This window comes from Macaca mulatta, chromosome 6, assembly GCF_049350105.2.
Source record: "Macaca mulatta isolate MMU2019108-1 chromosome 6, T2T-MMU8v2.0, whole genome shotgun sequence".
Classification (NCBI taxonomy): domain Eukaryota; kingdom Metazoa; phylum Chordata; class Mammalia; order Primates; family Cercopithecidae; genus Macaca; species Macaca mulatta.
Window position 1 is genome coordinate 86,804,607 of NC_133411.1, and position 21,219 is coordinate 86,825,825.

A 21,219-nucleotide genomic window follows, 5' to 3' on the forward strand; every position below is an offset into this window, starting at 1 on the left:
TTCTCCTGCCTCGGCCTCCCAAAGTGTTGGGATTATAGGTGTGAGCCACCACGCCTGGCCCCCGGTGTTATTTTAATGCATATTTCTCTTAACAAGGAGTGATAATCATTTTGCATGTAAAAACAATTGGTTTTTCTTTCAACTTTCAGTTCAAATCTGTTAGGAAAATATTTCTAATTTTTTAGGAATAGGAATATTTATTTTCCTAACAGATTTGAACTGAAAGTTCTCTTTCTGACATCCAAGTAACTCTTTCCAACATCCAATATAGATTTTCAAATCAGACTTCATTAGAATAGTTAATCTAAACATGGGTGAGTTCATACGCTGAAGGTTTGCTTTTCTTCAGCCAGGATATGTTTTACTCATAGTTCTCACTGGAAAAGGGGTTTTGTTTTTATCTCACTATTAAAAGCCCTCTTTTCAAGGAAGCACCCACTATTTGTTATTTGAGTAAGCACTGTAAATTTTTTTTTAGCTAAATGTATTAAAATGTAATTTGCACCAACGTTAGAGTCTAATATTAAATATTATTGCAATAACAAATTTGAAATTTAAGTATTTTTAATACCATGGGGTTTTTAATTTAAGTAGTGTCGGCAGTTATTCAAAGCTTAATCCCTCTAATTTGTTTATGTGTTCATTTAGAGGAAACATAAAGTATGACATAGTGGAATTTTATATTTATGATATATGGGGAGGGACAATTATAGTTTATGTAGTAGATAAAAGATACAGGAGAATGTAGAATTTTTAAAATAAATATATCAATATTTTATTTAACATGCTTGAACTGATATTTTAAAATATTTCACTTATTTTATATTCACATTCTGAGCTAGACAAGATTGTTCATTTTCTTATCAAGATTTTTTTTTTTTCCAGGTTGAATTTCAGGCAGGATCTGAAGGCCAACTTCTGCCTCAGCATTATCTAAATGATCTTGATAGTGCTCTGATACCTGTGATCCATGGTGGGACCTCCAACTCTAGTTTACCATTAGAAATAGAATTAGTGTTTTTCATTATAGAACATCTTTTTTAGTGAAAGAATGTGCCGTATTACATATTGCAACCTGATTTGTTAAAACTAACTCCAGCACTAAAGCTGAAATGCCACAAACACTAAAAGTATAAATATGTCTGATTTTTGAAACACATAAGCTTTACTCTTTAGGCAGGAATGATCTTTTCAAATCATTAGCACAATATTTAAATATCTAAAAATTTAAGAGATCCATACTTTTTGAAGCTTTACAATTAATTTAAGTACTAAAAAGACAAAGATTTCTTCTAAGAAATTTGTAGCATTTACTGTGTTATTTAAATGCTAAGCCAAAGTATCTGCACTTAGGTATACCTCTTTATGCCAATAATGATTTTAATGAGGCTCTTTTCAGATGTAACCTTATGAAGGAAATATCTGTTTTGTGTATATGCCAGTTAGAATACTGGTTTCTAAAGTCTGTCAAAATTGTATTTCAGTGGCACAAAAACCAGTTTCGAGATCTTAGACTTATAATTCTTTGAATAAAGCTGATAACTTATTTGTATAATTGGAGTGGAGACCTACCTCCATAATTAGATAAACTCTTTTTGGATTAAAATCAGAATTTTGCCTTTTTTCTTCTCAAATTATTACATATGTATGTATTATATATCCATATATATATAGTTTTTCCTGATTAAATGGATATTAAAATAATTGTGGGTGCTTCAGGACTTTTTGCTTCTATATTTAAGTATATTGTTTTTATAGCAAGAACATATTCTGAATGTGTTTTATAAATCTTTAATAATTTATATATAGGTAATATTTTTGTATCACAGTGCATTATTTTTTTCCTCCTTTCCTTCCAAAGTATACCACTGTATTTACCACTTCTAAGAGTGACTGACGACAGGCCAGATGACCCTTGAAGTAGTCATTATGTAGCAATAAATGAAGCCTGAAACAGGTTTTTTTACTTCCACTTTAATCCTTAGAAATTTCTTGGCAACTCAGCATATTTTCACTGACACCAATGTATAAGTATAAATTTAAATGAACTAATTACTTTTGCATATTTTAAATTCTTTATATGGTAGTTATTTTTTATAACAGGATATTAACATAAGTTAAATCCTATGTATTTGAAATTGTTACAGAGCTTTCCTCTTCAAACATCAAAAAAGTGGGGGGCATACTGTAGTCCTGTCATTTATGTAAAAAATTTAATCATTATTTTGATGCTTTAAATATTCTTATGTGTAATATGTTTTTGTATCAAAAACACTGATATATTTCAAGAAAAATAAATTATGTTAAATAGCCCTGTTTTAAGAAAAATATTTATGAAGCATCTCAACTTGAAGATCAAGTCAAAGTTATAACTCAGGATCTGAGGTCTCAAGCTAGGAGAGACTGAGAATTTTAATCAGTTTGGGCATATAGTTTGGACTGAATCACATCTGTAGTACTAGCCAAAGACAATTTGGAGGAGAATATCAGCCTTCTGGAAGTAGCTACTTCATGAACAATGTAAAGTGTTGCAGATATTCACTAAAATGACAACCTGTTATAATTTGTGAAATGTATTGAAATGGTGTAAGATGCAAACAATTGCATATCAAACCCAATTTATGTTTTCTTAATATAGTGTGTGTATTCTGCCGTGTAAGTAATTGCACAGTCTTAAAGTAACCAAATGGTAGAGGGCTGTTCCATGATGGAATAGCTTTGGATTTGTTTTCTTAAAATCTCTACATTCAATAAAAATTGGAATTACGTGCCTGAAGTTTGGAGGCACATTTTGAAGTATTCTTTGTAGATATATAGTATGTTTCTGAATGTTACTTATTTGGTCATTGGTACATAATTTGAAATTTTAATTTTTTAAGAGTGAAGAAATAGAATAGTTCTTTGTACTCAGTCTGCAATGATCTATTTTTGGCTTATGTCTTTTAATACTACTCTCTTTCTCTGAATTTTGAAATATGAAGTAAAAGTTAGCCCATCTGTTTTATGCAGCTGTTCAACAAACTTTGTGTGTTTTTATACTTGCTACATGCAGAGCACTTTACCAGGTTTCTAAGCAAAAATTTCTAAAAATGATTAATTGTTCTGGCAGAATTAGACATAGTTCTTTATCAACATTTATGGATTCCATGCCACAAGTAGTATGCGCTTAAGTGCAGAGTATGACAACAAAAAGAGTAGGATTTGGCCATGTAGGAACAAAGATTCAATTGTGGGAAACTTCCTGTTTCTGAAAATTGCATGCTTGGATATTTACATCATGTTCCTGTTGAAAACAATTCCTGATTAAAATACAAGAATAATCTTAAAACATCAAAGAGATTTTCCAGACAATAAGGAATGCCTAGTCCAAAAGTAAAGAGAATAAGAGAAGCGAGCATGGATCCTTACTCTGACAACCTTATGAGTGAGGGGGACAGAAATTAAAGTTCAGGGCCCATATAAGGTGATGCATATAACAGGAGACCCTCCACACAATGGGCTGAGATCCCCAAATAGTTTCACCTTTAGGATGATAATGAATCAGAGGTGGAAGAATCAATGTAAAAGAACAGGCAAGTTTAGAATTGCCCCAGTGATCTAAATAATCTTAAGCACTGAACTTCCTTTAAGGTGTTCCCACACTAGTAATGCCTCCGGGTGACAGAGAAAGTAAAATGTAAATACTTTCCATGGAAAAGTAATTTCACTGTAGTCCTCAAATTACTTTTCAAATATGTCTAGTAACACATAGTAAAAAATAAGTAGTCATATAAGGAAACTAGATTACAGAGGCAAGAATTACTTGAAGCAATGAAAACAAACTCACAGATGTAGTATTAGATTTGTTTTATACACAGGTATTAGATTTGTTTTCTTTGCTTAAAGAAATAAAGTCAGGTGTGTGAATGTACTTGCAGGAAATGGGAAACTATACTATAAAAAGTTGTGGAGCTAATCTGGGAAAGAACTGAATATAAACATTTCAAGAATATGCATTAAAAACTGCACTTTAAAACTCAGTAAATAGATGTAATAGAACACAGCCAATCAGGGGTAATTTATAAACTGGAAGATAACTCAGGAGAAACTATTCACAGAGCAACATGGGAGACAGCTGGAAAAAAACAGAAGACCCATAGAGAATACAGTGAAAAATTCTAATGTGTTTCATTAGCTGTGAGGAGAGGTGAGAATAGGACCGAGCAAATACTTAGATAGAATGCAGAATTCTAAAAACTGATGAAAGACATGACCCCACACATTGTAGAAGCCAGACAAATCCCAAACAGAATAAACTAGAAAATCCACACATAGACACATAACAGGGCCAGGTGCAGTGGCTCACACCTGTAATCCCAGCACTTTGGGAGACCAAGGCAGGATGATCACATGAGCTTGGGTTGAGACCAGAGTGAGCAACACAGACAGACACTGTCTCTAAAAAATAAAATAATTTTAAAAAATAGCCAGGTGTGGTGGCTATGCCTGTGGTACCAGCTTCATGGGGGCTGAGGTGGGGGGATCACTTGAGCCCAGAAGGTTGAGGCTTCAGTGAGCTGTGATCGTGCAACAGAGCAAAACCTTTTCTCAAAAAAATAAATAAAAAGGAAAAAGAAAAAAGACATTTAACAGGACAACTGGAAATGCTAGCTGACAGAGAAAAAGAGTCCAAGGAGCAATTTGTTCTTTCTAGTCAGAGGACCAGAAAGGAGGTTGGAGGCTATGGGGCAAAACCGTTTTTAATTTAATTGTACTATTCTAAGCCTCAGGAAAGATGCAGTAAGACCCACCTCCCCAACAGTAGACACCATGGGTAATGACTTGGAACATTCTGGACTTTCCTTGCTCTACATCAATCCCGCAGCAGTAAAGAGGTATCACTCTTCTCTTACCCCTGGTGCACTAGCGGCAGACATTGCAGGGCAGAACACTGGCAATGGTGTGGGGAGGCTTAAAGCCCTGACTTTCTGGCCAGAAACCAAGAATGGGGTTCTAGAAACCAGAGTATAGGTAAGATCACAAATAGGAGGGAACTAAAGGAAAAGAACCCTTAAAACTGTGAATAAAATCCTGGGATCATCTCCCAAGCTGTGTATGTGTGAAACTCACCAGAAGCAAAGTGAGCAAAGGTTCTGAATCCTGAATTACAGTGTAGGCCACTGTCCAGGTTTCAGATTAGCCACCAGATGGTGCACAATTGGGGCAAAGAACAGCTTAACAAAGGCAGTGAAAACTAACATTGGAACCACAGCCACCAAAAAACGGCCAGGATGTGTGCTTTGAAACTTAACTGGATTGATGGTCTGTTAAAACAAAAAACAAAACAAAAACATTCTTATGAGGATTTAAACAGGATAGAGAATATCATAATATTCCAAATATATCCCAGAAACAATCCAAAATTACTTGGCAAAGAACTAGTGAAACCTAAGCAACTCTCCAGGGAAAAGACAATGAACAAGAGCCAACTCTAAGGTTACCCAAATGTCAGAATTATCAGAAAAAGACTTAAACTAGTTATTTTATTTTTTATTTTATTTATTTTTGAGACAGTCTCTATCACTCAGGCTGGAGTGCAGTGGCATACTCTTGGCTCACTGCATCCTCCACCCCCAGGGTGCAAGTGATTCTCCTGCCTCAGCCTCCTGAGCAGCTGGAACTACAGGTGTGTACCACCATGCCCAGATAATTTTTTGTATTTTTAGTAGAGACTGAGTTTCACCCTGTTGGCCAGGCTGGTCTCAAACTCCTGACCTCAAGTGATCTGCCTGCCTGGGCCTCCCAAAGTGCTGGGATTACAGGCATGAGCCAGCACACCTGGCCGTTAAACTAGTTATTTTAATCATGCTACACAAAGTAAAGAAGACATTTCTCCAAAGGAAATATATAAAGTAAAGGTAAACACTGTTGAAATAAATGGAAAGCTAAAAGTCTCAGCATAGAAGCTATAAAAAGAATCAAGTGGAAATTGTAGAACTGAAAATACAATAACAAAATTTACTGGAAGGTCTCAACAACAGGATGAAGATGAATGAGGGAAGAGTCAGTAAATTTGAAGATACATGAGCAGAAATTATCCAGTCTGAATGACAAAGAGAAAAAAGTGAAAAAAATGAGAAGACTTTGGGGATCTGTAGGACAATATCAAACGGTCTAATATTCATGTCTTAGGAGTCCAAAAAGAACAATTGGAAGAAAAAATATCTGAAGAAATAATAGTTGAAAACTTCCAAATATTTGGCAAAAGACAAGTATTTACATACATTTACATAGTATTCTATTTAAAACAGGTCTACTGGCACAGCAAATCCCAAAAAGGAAAACCGCACCCAGGTACATCATAATCAAAGTGATGAAACCAAGTGTAAAGAAAATATTTTGAAAGCAACTGGCAGAAAACAATACTTTGTATATAGGAGAACCAAAGATTTCAGTGATGGCAGATTTCTCATCAGAAACCATGGAGCAACATTTATAAAGTGCTTTAAAAAAGCAGCAAAACTGTCAACACAGAATCCTTTATCCAGCAAATATATTCTTTAGGAAAGAAGATGAAATAGAGATTTTCTTTTTTCTTTACTTTTTTTTTTTTTTAATGAGGTGGAGTCTTGCTCTGTTGCCCAGGCTAGAGTGCAGTGGTGTGATCTCAGCTCACTGCAACCTCCACCTCCTGGTTCAAGCAGTTCTCCTGTCTGAGCCTCCCGAGGAGTAGCTGGGATTACAGGTGCGTGGTACCATGCCTGGCTACTTTTTTTGTATTTGTAGTAGAGAGGAGTTTCACCATGTTGGTCAGGATGGTCTCAAACTCCTGACCTCAGGTGATCCACCTGCTTCGGCCTCCCAAAGTGCTGGGATTAGAGGCATGAGCCACCATACCTGGCTGAAATAAAGACATTTTCAGAAGAAGGAAAGCTATAATAATTCCATTGCTAGTAGTCCTCCTGTAACAGAAAGCTAAAGGAAGTTCATGGGGATGGAAAATGATTGCAAAGAAGGAAGAGCAACCAAAATGGCAAATCTCTGGATAAACCAAATAAATTTATATGTTTGTTAAAATATATGTAACTGCTGAAACAAAAACTTTATAACATCATCTGATGGGATTTTCAATGCATGTAGATGTAATACAGATGAAAACTGCATCCTCACCAAGGGGACAGTAAAAGAACCTACGTTGTAAGGTTTCTAAATTTCACTTGAAGTGGTAAAAATTCTAAGTAGGTTACAAAAAGTTTGGTATGTAATGATCATCTCTAGAGCAACCATTTTAAAAAACTATGCAAGGAGATATGTTTAAAAAGCCAGCATATAAAGTGGAATTTGGAAAAATAATTAATTCAAAATAAAGTCAGCAAGGAAAACAAGTGTAAAGAAAGTAAGAGACCAACAAGAAAAATTAATGATAAAATGGTACACTTAAATCCAGCTGTATCAAAAATCACAGTAGGCCAGTTGTGGTGGCTAATGTCCATAATCCCAACACTTTAGGAGGCTGAAGCAGGAAGATTACTTGAGGCCAGGAGTTCAAGATCAGACTGGGCAATGTAATGAGGCCCTGTATCTGCATAAAATTTAAAATAAAAGAATTAGCCAACCATGGTAGTGCATGCCTGTAGTCCTGGCTACTCAGGAGGCTGACGTGGGAGGATCATTAGAGTCCAGTAGTTTGAGACTGCAGTGAGCTGTGATCATACCACTGTACTCCAGCCTGGACCACTGAGCAAGACCCTGTCCCTAAAAATAAAAATAAAAAACAATTACATTAAATGTAAATGGTCTAAATATGGCAACTAAAACACATAGATTGGAATTTTTTTTTTTTTTTTTTTTTTTTGGATCGACTCTCACTCTCATGCAGGCTGGAGTGCAGTGGCATGATCCTGGCTCACTGCAACCTCCACCTCCCAGGTTCAAGTGATTCTCCTGCCTCAGCCTCCTGAGTAGCTGGGATTACAGGCATGTACCACCATGCCTGGCTAATTTTTTATTTCTTTTTATTAGAGATAGGGTTTCACCATTTTGCCCAGTCTGGTCTTGAACTCCTGTCCTCAACTGATCTGCCTGTCTTGGCCTCCTAAAGGACTGGAATTACAGGCATGAGCCACCGTGCCCGGCCAGATAGATTTTTTTTTAACCTAAATTATATGCTATCTGTACAAGCCATTTATGATACAATGGCACATGCAGGGTAAAAAGTAAAAGGTTGGAAAAAGATATTCCATGCAAACACTAAAAAGAAGAAAACGGGACAAAGCTGGAGTGGTTATTTTGCTATCAGACAAAGCAAACTTCAGAACAATGAATATTACCTGTAATTTATTTTTTAATTAATTAATTTATGAGACAGGGTCTCATTGTATTGCCCAGGCCTAGAGTGCAGTGGCTATTCACAGGCACAGTCATGGCACACTACAGCCCTTGAACTTAGGCTCTTAACCCATCCTCCTGCCTCAGCCTCCTAGGTAGCTGAGCCTACAGGTGCGTGCCACTGCACCCAGTTCCCCTGTGATTTATTATTGCATTTCATAGACTGGATACCAAGCTCAGAGAGAGAGTAATCTGACCAAAGTCACACAGCTAGAAACTAAATTGGAATTTAAGGGAACACTTTCTAGCTATTAGGACTCTCTGAAAATGTATTCATGCAGTGCTTTGTTTTGATTTTGAGACAGTCTTGCTCTGTGGCCCAGGTGGAGTGCAGTGGTGTGATCATGGCTCACTGCAGCCTCGACTTCCTGGGCTCAAGCAATCCTCCCACCTTAGCCTCCTGATTAGCTGAGACTACAGGCACATGCCAACACACCTGGCTTGTTTTTTATTTTTTGTAGAGATGAGTCTCCTCCTGCCTCAGCCTCCCAAAGTGCTGGGATCACATGTGTGAACCACCATGCCTTGCCTTTATTCCTATTTAGATGTCACCAAAAGCAGTCCCAGACTCAAACTGGGGCCTGTGTCCCACATTCTAATTGTTATATTCTTTCCCCAGTGCAGCATGTACCCTTAACTTACAAAACCCTTGTTTTGTGCCAAAAAAGTAATTAGACTTATTTTTACCATAAAATTTCCAAACACTCAGAAGTAAAGGAAATAGTAGGATGAAAATCTATATACCCAGCTTACAAAGTCCTCCAAGTCAACACTATCAAGATTTGCCTCTTTTGCTTCCTCCATCCTTTAATTTCTTTGCTGGAGCATTTTAAAGCAAATATCAGACATATCCTTTCATGTCTCACACTTCGATATGCAGCTCTAAAAATAAGGACAGTGAAGAGGAATATTGTAAAATATATGAAAATATTGTGGTAATATTGTGACCAATATGTCATAAAAACTTAGCAAACTGATGCAGGAACAGAAAACCAAATACCACATGCTCTTATAAATGTGGGAGCTAAATGATGAGACACATGGACACAGATTGGGGAACACCACACTGGGACTTTTGGAGGGTGGAGGGTGGAAGGAGGTAGAGGATCAGGAGAAATAACGAATGGGTACTAGGATTAATACCTGGTTGATGAAATAATCTGTACAACAAACCCCTATAACACAGTTTACCTATATAACAAACCTGCACTTGGACCCCTGAAGTTAAAAGTCAAAAAAAAAAAAAAAAAAAAGACACAAACCTGCACTTGGACCCCTGAAGTTAAAAGTTAAAAAAAAAAAAAAAAAGGTAGCTGGGCACAGTGGCTCATGCCTGTAATCCCAGCACTTTGGGAGGCCAAGGTGGGGTGGATCACTTGAGGTCAGAAGGTCGAGACCAGCCTGGCCAACGTGGTGAAACCCTGTCTCTACTAAAAATGCAAAAATTAGCCAGGCATGGTGGTGCATGCCTGTAATCCCAGTTACTCAGGAGGCTGAGGCAGGAGAATCACTTGAACCCGGGAGGTGGAGGTTGCAGTGAGCCGAGATCATGCCACTGCACTCCAGCCTGGGACAACAAAGTGAGACTTCATCTAAAGAAAAAGAAAAAAAAGTTTTTTAAAGAAGACTTGTACTGCAATCAATACCATCAAGAAACTGAAAAGACCATCTGCACAATGGGATAATATATTGCAAATATTTGCAAATTATCTGTTAATTTGTATTGAGACTATACAAAGAATTCTCACAGTTGAAATGAGCACAGGATTTGAGAAGACATTTCTCCAAAGGAAATATATAAATGACCGATAAGCACCTGAAAATAGGCTCAACATTATTAGTAGGGAAATGCAAATCAAGATAATGAGGTAGTACTTCATATCTACTAGGATTATAATTAAAAACAACACATAATAACAAGGAGTACTGGTGAGGACGGGGGGAAACTGGAATCTTCATACACTGCTGGTAGGAATGAAAGATGGTACAGCTGCTTTGCAAAACTGGCAGTTCCTCACACAGTTAAACAGAGTTACTATATGAACAAGTTAGTTCCACTCCTAGGTATGTACACAGATATGTACGCAGAAATGTGTTCATATACGTCCACGCAAAACTTGTCAATAAATGTTCATAGCAGCATTATTCATAAAAGACAAAATGTGGAAACAACCCGAATGTCCATCAGCTGTTGAATGGACACACATAAAATGTGGTATATACAAACTGGAATTTATTCCAACATAAGAAGGAAGAAAGTACTGACACATGCTAAAACATGGATGAATTTTGAAAACATGCCAAGTGAAAGAAGCCAGATACAAAGATCATACATACAGTCTGTGATTCTATTTACATCAAATTCCAGAATAGGCAAATTCATGAGACAGAAAGTAGATGAATTGTTGCCTGGGGGTAGGAAGGGGGCAAATGGAGAGTGATTGCTTTGGAGTGATGAAAAATATTTTATCTGAAAGGCTGGGCAAGAATCGCTCCCCTTTGTATTATGTGTCAGGTGATGATAGTTATCCTAACTCTACCACTGGCAGATTGAGTTTTTTGGTCACAGAAGCCGAAAATGGCAGAGCTTTGTTGCTAATTCTGATCACTAGTTTGGCATCAGAAAGTAATGAGTTAAGGAGGGCTAGAAAGACAGTGGATGGGAGAACCCAGTTGCTGGGAGCGTTTTCTGAGTGAACACTGGTAGAGAGACAGAAGGGGAGAAGAAAACTTCAGGTTATCTGCTCGATAACTGTACAAAAACCTTTTTTTTTTTTTTTTTTTTTTTTTTGACAGAGTCTACCTCTATCGCCCAGGCTGGAGTGCAGTGGTGCGATCTCGGATCACCTCCACCTCTCTGGTTCAAGCCATTCTTGTGCCTCAGCCTCGCTAGTAGCTGGGATTACAGGCGCGCACCACCATGCCCGGATAATTTTTAAAATTTTCAGTAAGGAGGGTTTTCACCATGTTGGCCAGGATGGTCTCGAATTCCTGACCTCAAGTGATCCGCCCACGTCGGCCTCCCAAAGTGCTGGGAGTACAGGCGTAAGCCACCGTGCCCGGCCAGAAACACTGATTTTTATCAGTAATGATTCCACACCCTTTTAGGATATTACTAACATTTAAAAGAAAATATATCCAACTTTTGAAATTCGTGCTCCACTCCAGCAACTGCTTTCAATCGGAGTTCCATCCTTCGCCGCAGTATTCCCTAACGCAGCGTTATCTTCAGAGCTACCACCTGCTTCCGAAACCTTTCGGAGGAGCGCTTGGCCAACACCTGCCCGGCGGAGCGGCCCGAAAGCGAACCTCGAACGCCAGCCTCTGCGCCTGCGTGCCGCGGCTCCATTTGGTTCCGCTTCGCTGGCGCCCGCCTTGCTCTTCCCCTGCCCGAGGCCTGTGGTTTGTGGAGTCGAATTTCCGTGCCGCCAGTGCCCGGTTAGCAGGGGCGCCAGCCGGTGGGCGCCTGCGCGGACGGCGGGCGTCATCACCATGGCAGCATCCGCTGGAGGCCCAGGTAAGCGCCAAGCACGCGGCCTCTGCCTGGAGGTGGGGCGCTTTGAGAGGCTCCGCCGGCGGCACCCTCCCTTTGTGGGCTCCCGCGGTCCTCCTTGCTAGGGACCTAGGAGCGCGCCGCGCAGTACCGGGCGGCTGGGCTTGAAGCCCGCTCCGCACTCGGGGCGCGCCCCCGATCGCCTGCCGATGACCTTGGTTTGCCGGGTGGGCGTTAAGGGACAGGCGTTAGGGGGAGGTCGGAGAATGGCAGAGTCAGTGTCTTTTGAGGTCTTGGTTGGAAGGAAAGGAATGTGACGTTTCCCTAATTCCTTAATTTCCGCAGACCGCATGGGGGCGGTCTGGGTCAGTCGGTTCCTCTTTGGAAACTGGGGGAGGCTTGGGAATGCGGACGGTGGGCCGGGCCCGGCGTAGTCCGGCTGCTGAGCGCGCGGCCTGGAAACCTGGCAGAGTGCGGCTCGCTTGTTTCCCCTTGGAGTCAAGTGCTTCAACTTGCGGAACAATAGTTCCACTCTTGAACGTTACAGTATCTTTTCTGTAAACTGAAGTAGTGGTATGAGACAACCTCAGTGACGCGTTCTTTCTTCAGTTTAGATTTTTTCCCTAATTGTAAAAATAATGCACGCTTTCACCATTCTGACTAGCGGGCTGTATAAATACGGATTCTCTTCTGAATCGATGCACGGTTTACAGAATCTTGGAATAACACGTGTGTGTAAGCGAAAAATGTCCAGGTTCTGATAAATGCCATTATAGAACATTTATAAAGTATATTAGTATAGAGAAGTAGGAAAAAAAAATTCCCCAAATGCTGATACCCACAGGCACCACTACTAACTTTTTGTTATTTTCTAACAACCCTGACTCTTAAAAATAGAGTTAAGGTCATGGTAAACATAATTTTTAAAATCCTGCCTCTTATAGTATTCCATGTCACCAAGGTTTTTATAAACATAATTTTGAATGACTGAATTGTTTTACACAATTATATTGTATACAATACAGTTATATTGTAATTAACCAGTCTCCTAATGTTGAACATTAGTCAGTTGTTTTCTGTTTAGTTTTGTTAGAATTCATTCTGTAATAAACAGTTTTGCATTGTTCTTCCTCAGTTATGTTTTTGGTTTGTTTTTATCCTGGACATGATTCTTGTAACTGAAATTACTGGGTCAAAGGATGTGAACTTTTTTTTCTCTTTTTTAAGACCTGTGCTAAACCTCCATAGAACATTTTCTTCAGACCAGAGTTTTCCATTTTTAACTCTTGGGTTCTTTACTTCTCAGTATAAATCCTTTTAAAGCCTGGTTTTCCTAAGAATCCAAACAAATCTGGGACAAAGCCCACACTCAAGACTTACACCATTCTCACTCACAGGCTGTATAAATCCAGGTTCTCTTCTGAATCGATGCAAGGTTTACGGAATCTTGGGGAAAAAAATGTGTGCATAAGTGAAAAACGTCCAATTCCTGACAAATACCATTTTTAAAAAAACAAATTTTCCGGCTGGGCACGGTGACTCACGCCTGTAATCCCAGCACTTTGGGAGGCCGAGGCGGGCGGATCACAAGGTCAGGAGATCAAGACCATCCTGGCTAACACGGTGAAACCCCGTCTCTACTAAAAATACAAAATAATTAGCCGGGCGTGATGGCGGGCGCCTGTGGTCCCAGCTACTCGGGAGGCTGAGGCAGGAGAATGGCGTGAACCCGGGAGGCGGAGCTTGCAGTGATTCGAGATCCTGCCACTGCACTCCAGCCTGGGCGACAGAGAGAGACTCTGTCTCAAAACAAAAACAAAAACAAAAAAACAAATTTTCTTCTCATTACCGAGTTGTTGATAAAACTAATTCTTAACCAGATTCTTCTGTTATATGTCATTTTTCCCCCTTACTTAAAAAAAAAATACATTCTTAACATAAAAGAGTTAAAAAGGCACAATAGGATGTATAGTGAAAAGTTCCCTCCTGGCCGGGCATGGTGTTTTACGCCTGTAATCTGAACACTTTGAAAGGCTTGAGCCCTGGAGTTTGGATCAGCCTGGGCAACACAGGCAGGACTTGTCTCTACAAAAAATACAAATAAATTAGCCAGGTATGGTGGTGGCACATGCCTGTGGACCCAGCCACTCAGGAAGAGACTGAGGTGGGAGAATCGCTTGAGCCTGAGAGAGGCTGCAGTGAGCCAAGAACATGCCAGCCTGGGCAACAGAGCCAGAGCCTTAAAAAAAAATTAATAAATTTTTAAAAATCCTTACTGATGTATAATTTGCATACTATTAATATACAATTTATTCATTTAAAGAGTATAATTCAGTGATTTTAGCTTATTTGTTTGATTTTAGCTTATTCACAGACTTGTGCAACAATTGCCACAATTTTAAAACATCTTCACCTTACAAAAAGAAACACTTCCCCATGCCCCATCCTTTAAACCCAGAGCCACTATTCTTCTACTTTCTATCTCTTTGAATTTGCCTATTCTGGATGTTTCATATAAGTGGAATCACCCAACATAGACCCTCTTATGTCTGGCTGCTTCCGCTTGTCATAGTGTTTTCAAGATTCATCCATCTTGTAGCATGTTTCAGTACTTCTTTCCTTTTTATGGCCAGAAAAGGAATTGCATGAAACACCACATTTTGTTTATCCACTCAGTTGATGGACATTTGAGTTGTTTCCATCTTTTGGGTATAGTGAATAATGCTACTGTGAACATGCGTGTACAAGTGTTTGTGTGGACATATGGTACACTGTCTTTAATGGTAAGTCAATTCTCGTAGTTGCTTTTGGAAACTGGAAGGAACCTTAACGATTGTCTCATCCAGGGGTCAGCAAATAGCAAACTTTCTTTTTTAATTTTATTTTTAATTGACAAATAATAACTGTATATTTGTGAGGTATAATGTGATGTTACGATACATGTATACATGTTAGAATGATTAAGTCAGGCTAATTAATATATCCATCACCTCATATACTTATCATTTCTTTGTAATGAGAGCATTTAAAGTCTACTCATTTAGGAATTTCAAAATATATAATACACTATTATTAGTATTATTATTATTATTGAGACAGGGTCTTGCTCTGTCACCCAGGCTGGAGTGCAGTGGTGTAGTCATGGCTCACTACAGCCTTGACTCCCTGGGCTCAAGTGATCCTCCTGCCTCAGCCTCCTGAGTAGCAGGGACTACAGGCACACACCACCATGCCCGGGTTATTATTATTTTATTTAGTAGTAGAGACAAGGTCTTGCTTCATGCCCAGGCTGGTCTCGAACTCCTGAGCTTAAGCAGTCCTTCCGCCTCGACCTCCCAAAGTGCTGGAGTTACAGTTGTGAGCCAGCATGCCCAGAGTTATTAACTATAGTCACCATGCTGTGCAATAGATCTTGGGAACTTATTCCTCCTGTCTAACCAGAACTTTGTACCCTTTGACATATTCCCCTCCCATCCAATTGCCCCGGCTGCATCCCTAGCCTCTGGTAACCACCACTCTACTTTCTACTCCTGTAAGCTCTACTTTTTGAAATTCCACATGTAAGACTATGCAGTGTTTTTCTTTCCATACCTGGCTCATTTCATTTAGCATACTGTCCTCCAGGTTTCTTCATTTGTCACAGATGACAGAATTTTCTTCTTTTTAAAGGCTGAATAGTACTCCATTGTGTATCTCTGCCACATTTTCTTTATCCATTTACCCACTGATGGCTCTTAGCTTGTTTCCATATCTTGGTGGTCAGCAAACTTTTTCTGTAAAGAGCCAGATATTAAATTTTGGGCTTTGCAGGGCATACATTTCTGTTCCAACTAATCAACTCTGCTATGGTAGCTGGAAAACAGCCACAGGTTGCACGGGAAAGGAGGTTGGGATAAATGGAGCACAGAGGTTTGGAGCAGCAACACTGTGATTCCATGTGATATTGTAGTGGTAAATACATGCCATTGTACAAGCATCCCTTGTTTTATTGTACTTCACTTTATTACACTTTGAAGATAATACTTTTTTTTTTTTTTTTTTTTTTTTTTTTTACAAATTGAAGGTTTGTGGCAACCTTGTATTGAGCAAGTCTATTGGTGCTGTATTTTTCAATAGCATGTGTTCACTTTGTGTCTGTCACATTTGGGGAATTCTTGCAATATTTCAAATTTAAAAATTATTATATTTTAAAAATTATTATATTTATTATGGTGATCTGTGATCAGTGATCTTTAAATGCCACAATAATAATTGTTTTGGGGCACCACAAAGTCAAACTGAACCTGTAAATGTGGCGTGTGAGCCTTGCCGGCTTGGGCAGTGCATGCTGACCGGCTTGGCGAGGATAAAAACTAAATACATAAATATGGTGTGTGTTCAGACTGCTTCGCCAGCCAGCCATATTCCTGTCTCTCTCCCTCTCCTAGGGTCTTACTATTTCCTGAGACACAACAGTATTGAAATTAGGCTGGTTAATAACCATAGAATGGGCTCTAAGTGTTCACATGAAAGGAAGAGTCACCTGTTCCTCACTTAAAATTGAAAGCTAGAGGGCTGGGCACAGTGGCTGTAATCCCAGCACTCTGGGAGGCTGAGGTCATCACATGAAGCCAGCAATTCAAGACCAGCCTGGGCAACGTACCAAGACCCTGTCTCTACAAAAAATTTTAAAAATTAGCTGGCCATGGTGGTACGCACCTGTAGTCCTAGCTACTTGGGATGCCGAGGCAGGAGGATCACTTGAGCCCATGAATTTCAGATTACAGTGAGCTATGATTGCACCACTACACTCCAGCCTGGGCAACAGAGTGAGACTTGTCTCTGAAAAAAAACAGAAACAAAATCAAAAGCTAGAAATGATTAAGCTTAGCGTGAAAAACATTTTGAAAGCTGAGAGAGGCCTCTTGTGACAAACAGCTAAGTTGTCAATGCAAAGGAAAAGCTCTTGAAGAAAATTAGAAGTGCCACTCCATGGAAAACACAAATTATAAGAAAGCAAAACAGCCCTATTGCTGATATGGAGAAAGTCTGAGCGGTCTGGATAGGTCAAACCAGCCACAACATTCCCGTAAGCCAAAGCCTAATCCAGAGTAAGGCCCTAACTCTCTTCAATTCTGTGAAGACTGTGAGAAGTACGGAAGCTACAGAAGGGGAGCTGGAGATTCGCAGAGGTTGGTTCATGAGGTTTAAGGGAAAAAGCTGTTTCTACAACAAAAAATTTCGAGGTGAAGCAGCAGGTGCTGATAGGGAAGCTACAGCAAGTGATCCAGAAAATCTAGCTAAGATCATTGATGAAAGTAGCTATACTAACAGTAGATCACTTTCTTTCTTTCTCTTTCTTTCTTTCTTTCTTTCTTTCTTTCTTTCTTTCTTTCTTTCTTTCTTTCTTTCTTTCTTTCTTTCAAGACAGGGTCTCCTTCTGTAACACAGGCTGGAGTACAGTGGCACGATCATGGCTCATTGCAGCCTTGATCTCCTGAGCTCAATCGATCCTCCCACCTCAGCCCCCCAAGTAGCTGGAACTATAGGCACATACCACTACAGCCTACTAATTTTTGTATTTTTTGTAGAGATAGGATTTCGTCATGTTGCCCCAGCTGTTCTTGAACTCCTGGGCTCAAGTGATCCTCCCACCTCAGCCTCCCAAAGTGCTGGGACTACAAGCATGAGCCACTGTGCAGGGCCAACAATAGATTTTCAGTATAAATAAAATAGCCTTCTGTTGTAAGAAGATGCCATTAGAACTTTGATTGCTGGAGGGAAAAAGCCAATATTTGGCTTAAAAGCTTCAAAAGACAGGCTGACTTTCTTGTTAGGGCTAATGCAGCTGATGACTTTAAGTGGAAGCCAGTGCTCATTTACTATACTGAAAATCACAGGGTACTTAAGAATTATGCTACATCTACTTCTCTGCCTGTGCTCTAGAAATGTAACAACAAAGCCTGGATGACAGCACATCTGTTTATAGCATGATTTACAGAATATTTTAAGCCCACTGTGGAGACCCACTGCTCAGGAAAAAAAAGATTTCTTTCAAGGTGTTACTGTTCATTGACAAGGCACCTGGTCACCCAAGAGCTCTGATGGAGATATGCAAAGAGATTGATGTTGTTTTCCTGCATGCTTGCGTCTATTCTGCAGCCCGTGGATCAAAGGGTAATCTTGACTTTCACATCTTATTATTTGAGAAATGTTTTGTAAATCAGTAGCTGCCATAGATAGTGATTTCTCTGATGAATGTGGGCAAAGAATCATCATCCTAGATTCCATCAAGAAGATTTGTGATTAATGGGAGAAAGTAAAGATATCAACTTTAACAGGAGTTTGGAAGAAGTTGATTCCAACTCTCATGAGTGACTTTGAGGGATTCAAGACTTCAGTAGAGGATGTAACTGCAAATGTGATAGAAATAGCAAGAGAAGGTGGGGCACAGTGGCTCACACCTGTAATCCCAGCACTTTGGGAGGCCGAGGCAGGTGGATCATGAGGTCAGGAGATGGAGACCATCCTGGCTAACACAGTGAAACCCAGTCTCTACTAAAAATACAAAAAATTAGCCGGGCATGGTGGCAGGTGCCTGTAGTCCCAGCTACTCGGGAGGCTGAGGCAGGAGAATGGCGTGAACCCAGGAGGTGGAGCTTGCAGCAAACCGAGATAGCGCCACTACACTCCAGCCTGGGCGAAAGAGCGAGACTCTGTCTCAAAAAAAAAAAAAAGAAATAGCAAGAGAACTAGAATTAGAAAGGAGCCTGAAGATGTGACTATATTATTGCAATTTTATGATAAGACTTTAATGAACTAGGAGTTCCTTCTTATGTATGAGCAAAGACAGTAGTTTCTTGAGATGTAATCTACTTCTGGTGAAGATGCTGTGAACATTGTTGAAATGACCACAGATGATAAAGAATATTACATACACTTAGTTGTTAAAGCAGCAGCAGAGTTTGAGAGAATTGACTGTCATTTTGTAAGTTCTCCCGTGGGTAAAATGCTATCAAACAGGACTGTGTGCTACAGAGAGATCTTTCATGAAAGGAAGAATCCACTGATATCAATAGCTTCATTGTCTTATTTTAAGAAATTGTCACAGCCACCACAGCCTTCAGCAACCACCACCCTGATTGGTCAGTAGCCATCAACATTGAGGCAAGACCCTCCACCAGTCAAAAGATTACAGCTAGCAGAAGGCTCAGATGATTGTTGCCACTTTTTAGCAATAAAGTGTTTTAAAATCAAGGTATGCACATTGTTTTTAGACATAATGCTATTGTACACCTAATAGGCTACAGTGTAACAGTGTAAACATAACTGTTATACATACTGGGAAACTAAAAATTGTGTGACTTGCTTTATTGTGATACTCACTTTATTCCAGTGGCCCTGGAATAACTGAACCTGCTATCTCAGATATACACCTAGACATCTGTCAAAACCTATAAAATGTATGACACCAAGAGTGAATTCTAATGTAAACTATGGACTTTAGTTAATAACAAAATGTCAGTATTGGCTCATCTAGTCTAACAGACATACCACACTAATGCAAGATGTTAAAAATTGGGAATATTTAAATAAAAGCAATTTTGTAATTTCCAAAAAAACAAGAACTGGGGAAATTGAGGGAAAAGTGGGGATGATATGGGAACTTTGCTCTTTTTGCTAATTTTTTTTTTTTTTTTGAGACGGAGTCTTGCTTTGTCACCCAGGCTGGAGTGCAGTGGCATGATCTCGGCTCACTGCAACCTCTGCCTCCTGGATTTGAGCTATTACCCTGCCTCAGCCTCCTGAGTAGCTGGGGCTACAGACGTGAGCCACCACACCCTGCTAATTTGTGTATTTCTAGTAGAGAAGGGGTTTCACCATATTGGCCAGGCTGGTCTTGAACTCCTGACCTCAGATGATCTGCCCACCTCGACCGACCAAAGTGCTGGGATTACAGGCATGAGCTACCATGCCCAGCCTAATTTTTTTCTGTAAATGAAAACTGCTTAAAAGGCCAGGCATGGTGGCTCACACCTGTAATCTCAGCACTTTGGGAGACTGAGGGTGGCTGACTGCTTGAGGCCAGGAGTTTGAGACCAGCCTAGCCAACATGGTGAAACACCATTTCTACTAAAAATACAAAAAGTAGCCAATGTGATGGCGCATGCATGCCGGTAATCTCAGCTGCTCGGAAGGCTGAAGCACAAGAATCACTTGAACGCAGGAGGCGGAGATTGCAGTGAGCTGAGATCATCCCCCTGCACTCCAGCCTGAGTGACAGAGCAAGACTGTCTCAAAATAAATAGATAAATAAATAAATAAACTGCTCAAAAACTCAATCTTAAAAAAGTTGCAACAGGACCTTTCTCTTGGTCCTGTTTTCAGAGTTCCAGCCTGTTTAAATAATAATACTAAGACCCTAGATCATAGGTAATTGGATCCTCTTTTAAGTTTTAAGATATATACAGTTGTGGCTTAAATACAAACTAACAATTTCACTTAGTAAAAGGGTAAGGAAAACTTTTTACTTTAAATGTTTTTAAATTCTAGAGTCCTGATATTTTATTATTACTTTGTAGGTTGCCTTTATAAAAATTCTGAATGCAGTATGTGTAGTTGAAAAGTGCTTTGGAAATATCCAATATGAACCATTAACCAACATTTAGGTTTTTCTGGTAACGTCATGCTTATCAGATCTCTGAATCATTTGGTGTATCTCAAAACCTTCTTTTTTTTTTTTTTTTTTTTTTTTTTTTTGAGACAGAGTCTCGGTCTGTCACCCAGTTTGGAGTGCAGTGGCTGGATCTCAGCTCACTGCAAGCTCCACCTCCCGGGTTTACGCCATTCTCCTGCCTCAGCCTCCCGAGTAGCTGGGACTACAGGCGTCCGCCACCTCGCCCGGCTAGTTTTTTGTATTTTTTTAGTAGAGACGGGGTTTCACTGTGTTAGCCAGGATGGTCTCAATCTCCTGACCTCGTGATCCGCCCATCTCGGCCTCCCAAAGTGCTGGGAAAACCTTCATTTTTAACGGCCACATTAGTCATATATTCTATCACGCATATGTACTGATTTAATTATTTTCCTATTGTCAGACATTTGTTATAGCCGATCGATAATGTGCCTTCTAAAATGGCTACCTTAATATTTTAAAGAATGTTGGCCATGTGTTGCCATCTTAGTATGAAAGGTCTATGACTCTATTATATGTGCCAAATAGGGCCATGTGTTTTGAGTGGGAGACTGCTTTGGGGATAGTGAATCCTCCACCTAACTGTCTTTTTTTTTTTTTTAATTCTGCAGCCCAGTATTAGAAGTGGTTGCTAAGTCCCTCGTATGTTAGTTAGAATTTGTCTTTATATGCCCCTCCATTCTCTGAT

General features: G+C 39.6%; 2 protein-coding genes across 15 annotated transcripts in view; both read left to right on the top strand.

The window, feature by feature from the left end:
• The window catches only part of ZFYVE16 (zinc finger FYVE-type containing 16), a 64,724-nt gene extending 61,927 nt beyond the window's left edge, over nt 1–2,797 (top strand). For all 11 annotated transcript variants that reach the window (XR_013418392.1, XR_003730386.2, XR_013418391.1 and 8 more), the window contains one exon: nt 886–2,797. Coding sequence is in view for 7 of the 11 variants with exons in the window: in XM_015140337.3 (XP_014995823.3) it covers nt 886–1,044 (159 nt within the window). In the remaining 4 variants the exon portion in view is untranslated. The remainder of the gene's footprint in view (nt 1–885) is intronic.
• An 8,991-nt stretch (nt 2,798–11,788) lies between these two features.
• Nucleotides 11,789–21,219, top strand: part of FAM151B (family with sequence similarity 151 member B) — a 48,664-nt gene continuing 39,233 nt past the window's right edge. For 2 of the 4 annotated variants that reach the window (XM_078004305.1, XM_078004306.1), the window contains exons 1-2: nt 11,854–11,884; nt 17,786–18,016. In XM_078004305.1, coding sequence (XP_077860431.1) covers nt 17,944–18,016 — 73 coding nt within the window. In that variant the 5' untranslated portion in view covers nt 11,854–11,884; nt 17,786–17,943. 4 annotated transcript variants of the gene reach the window in all.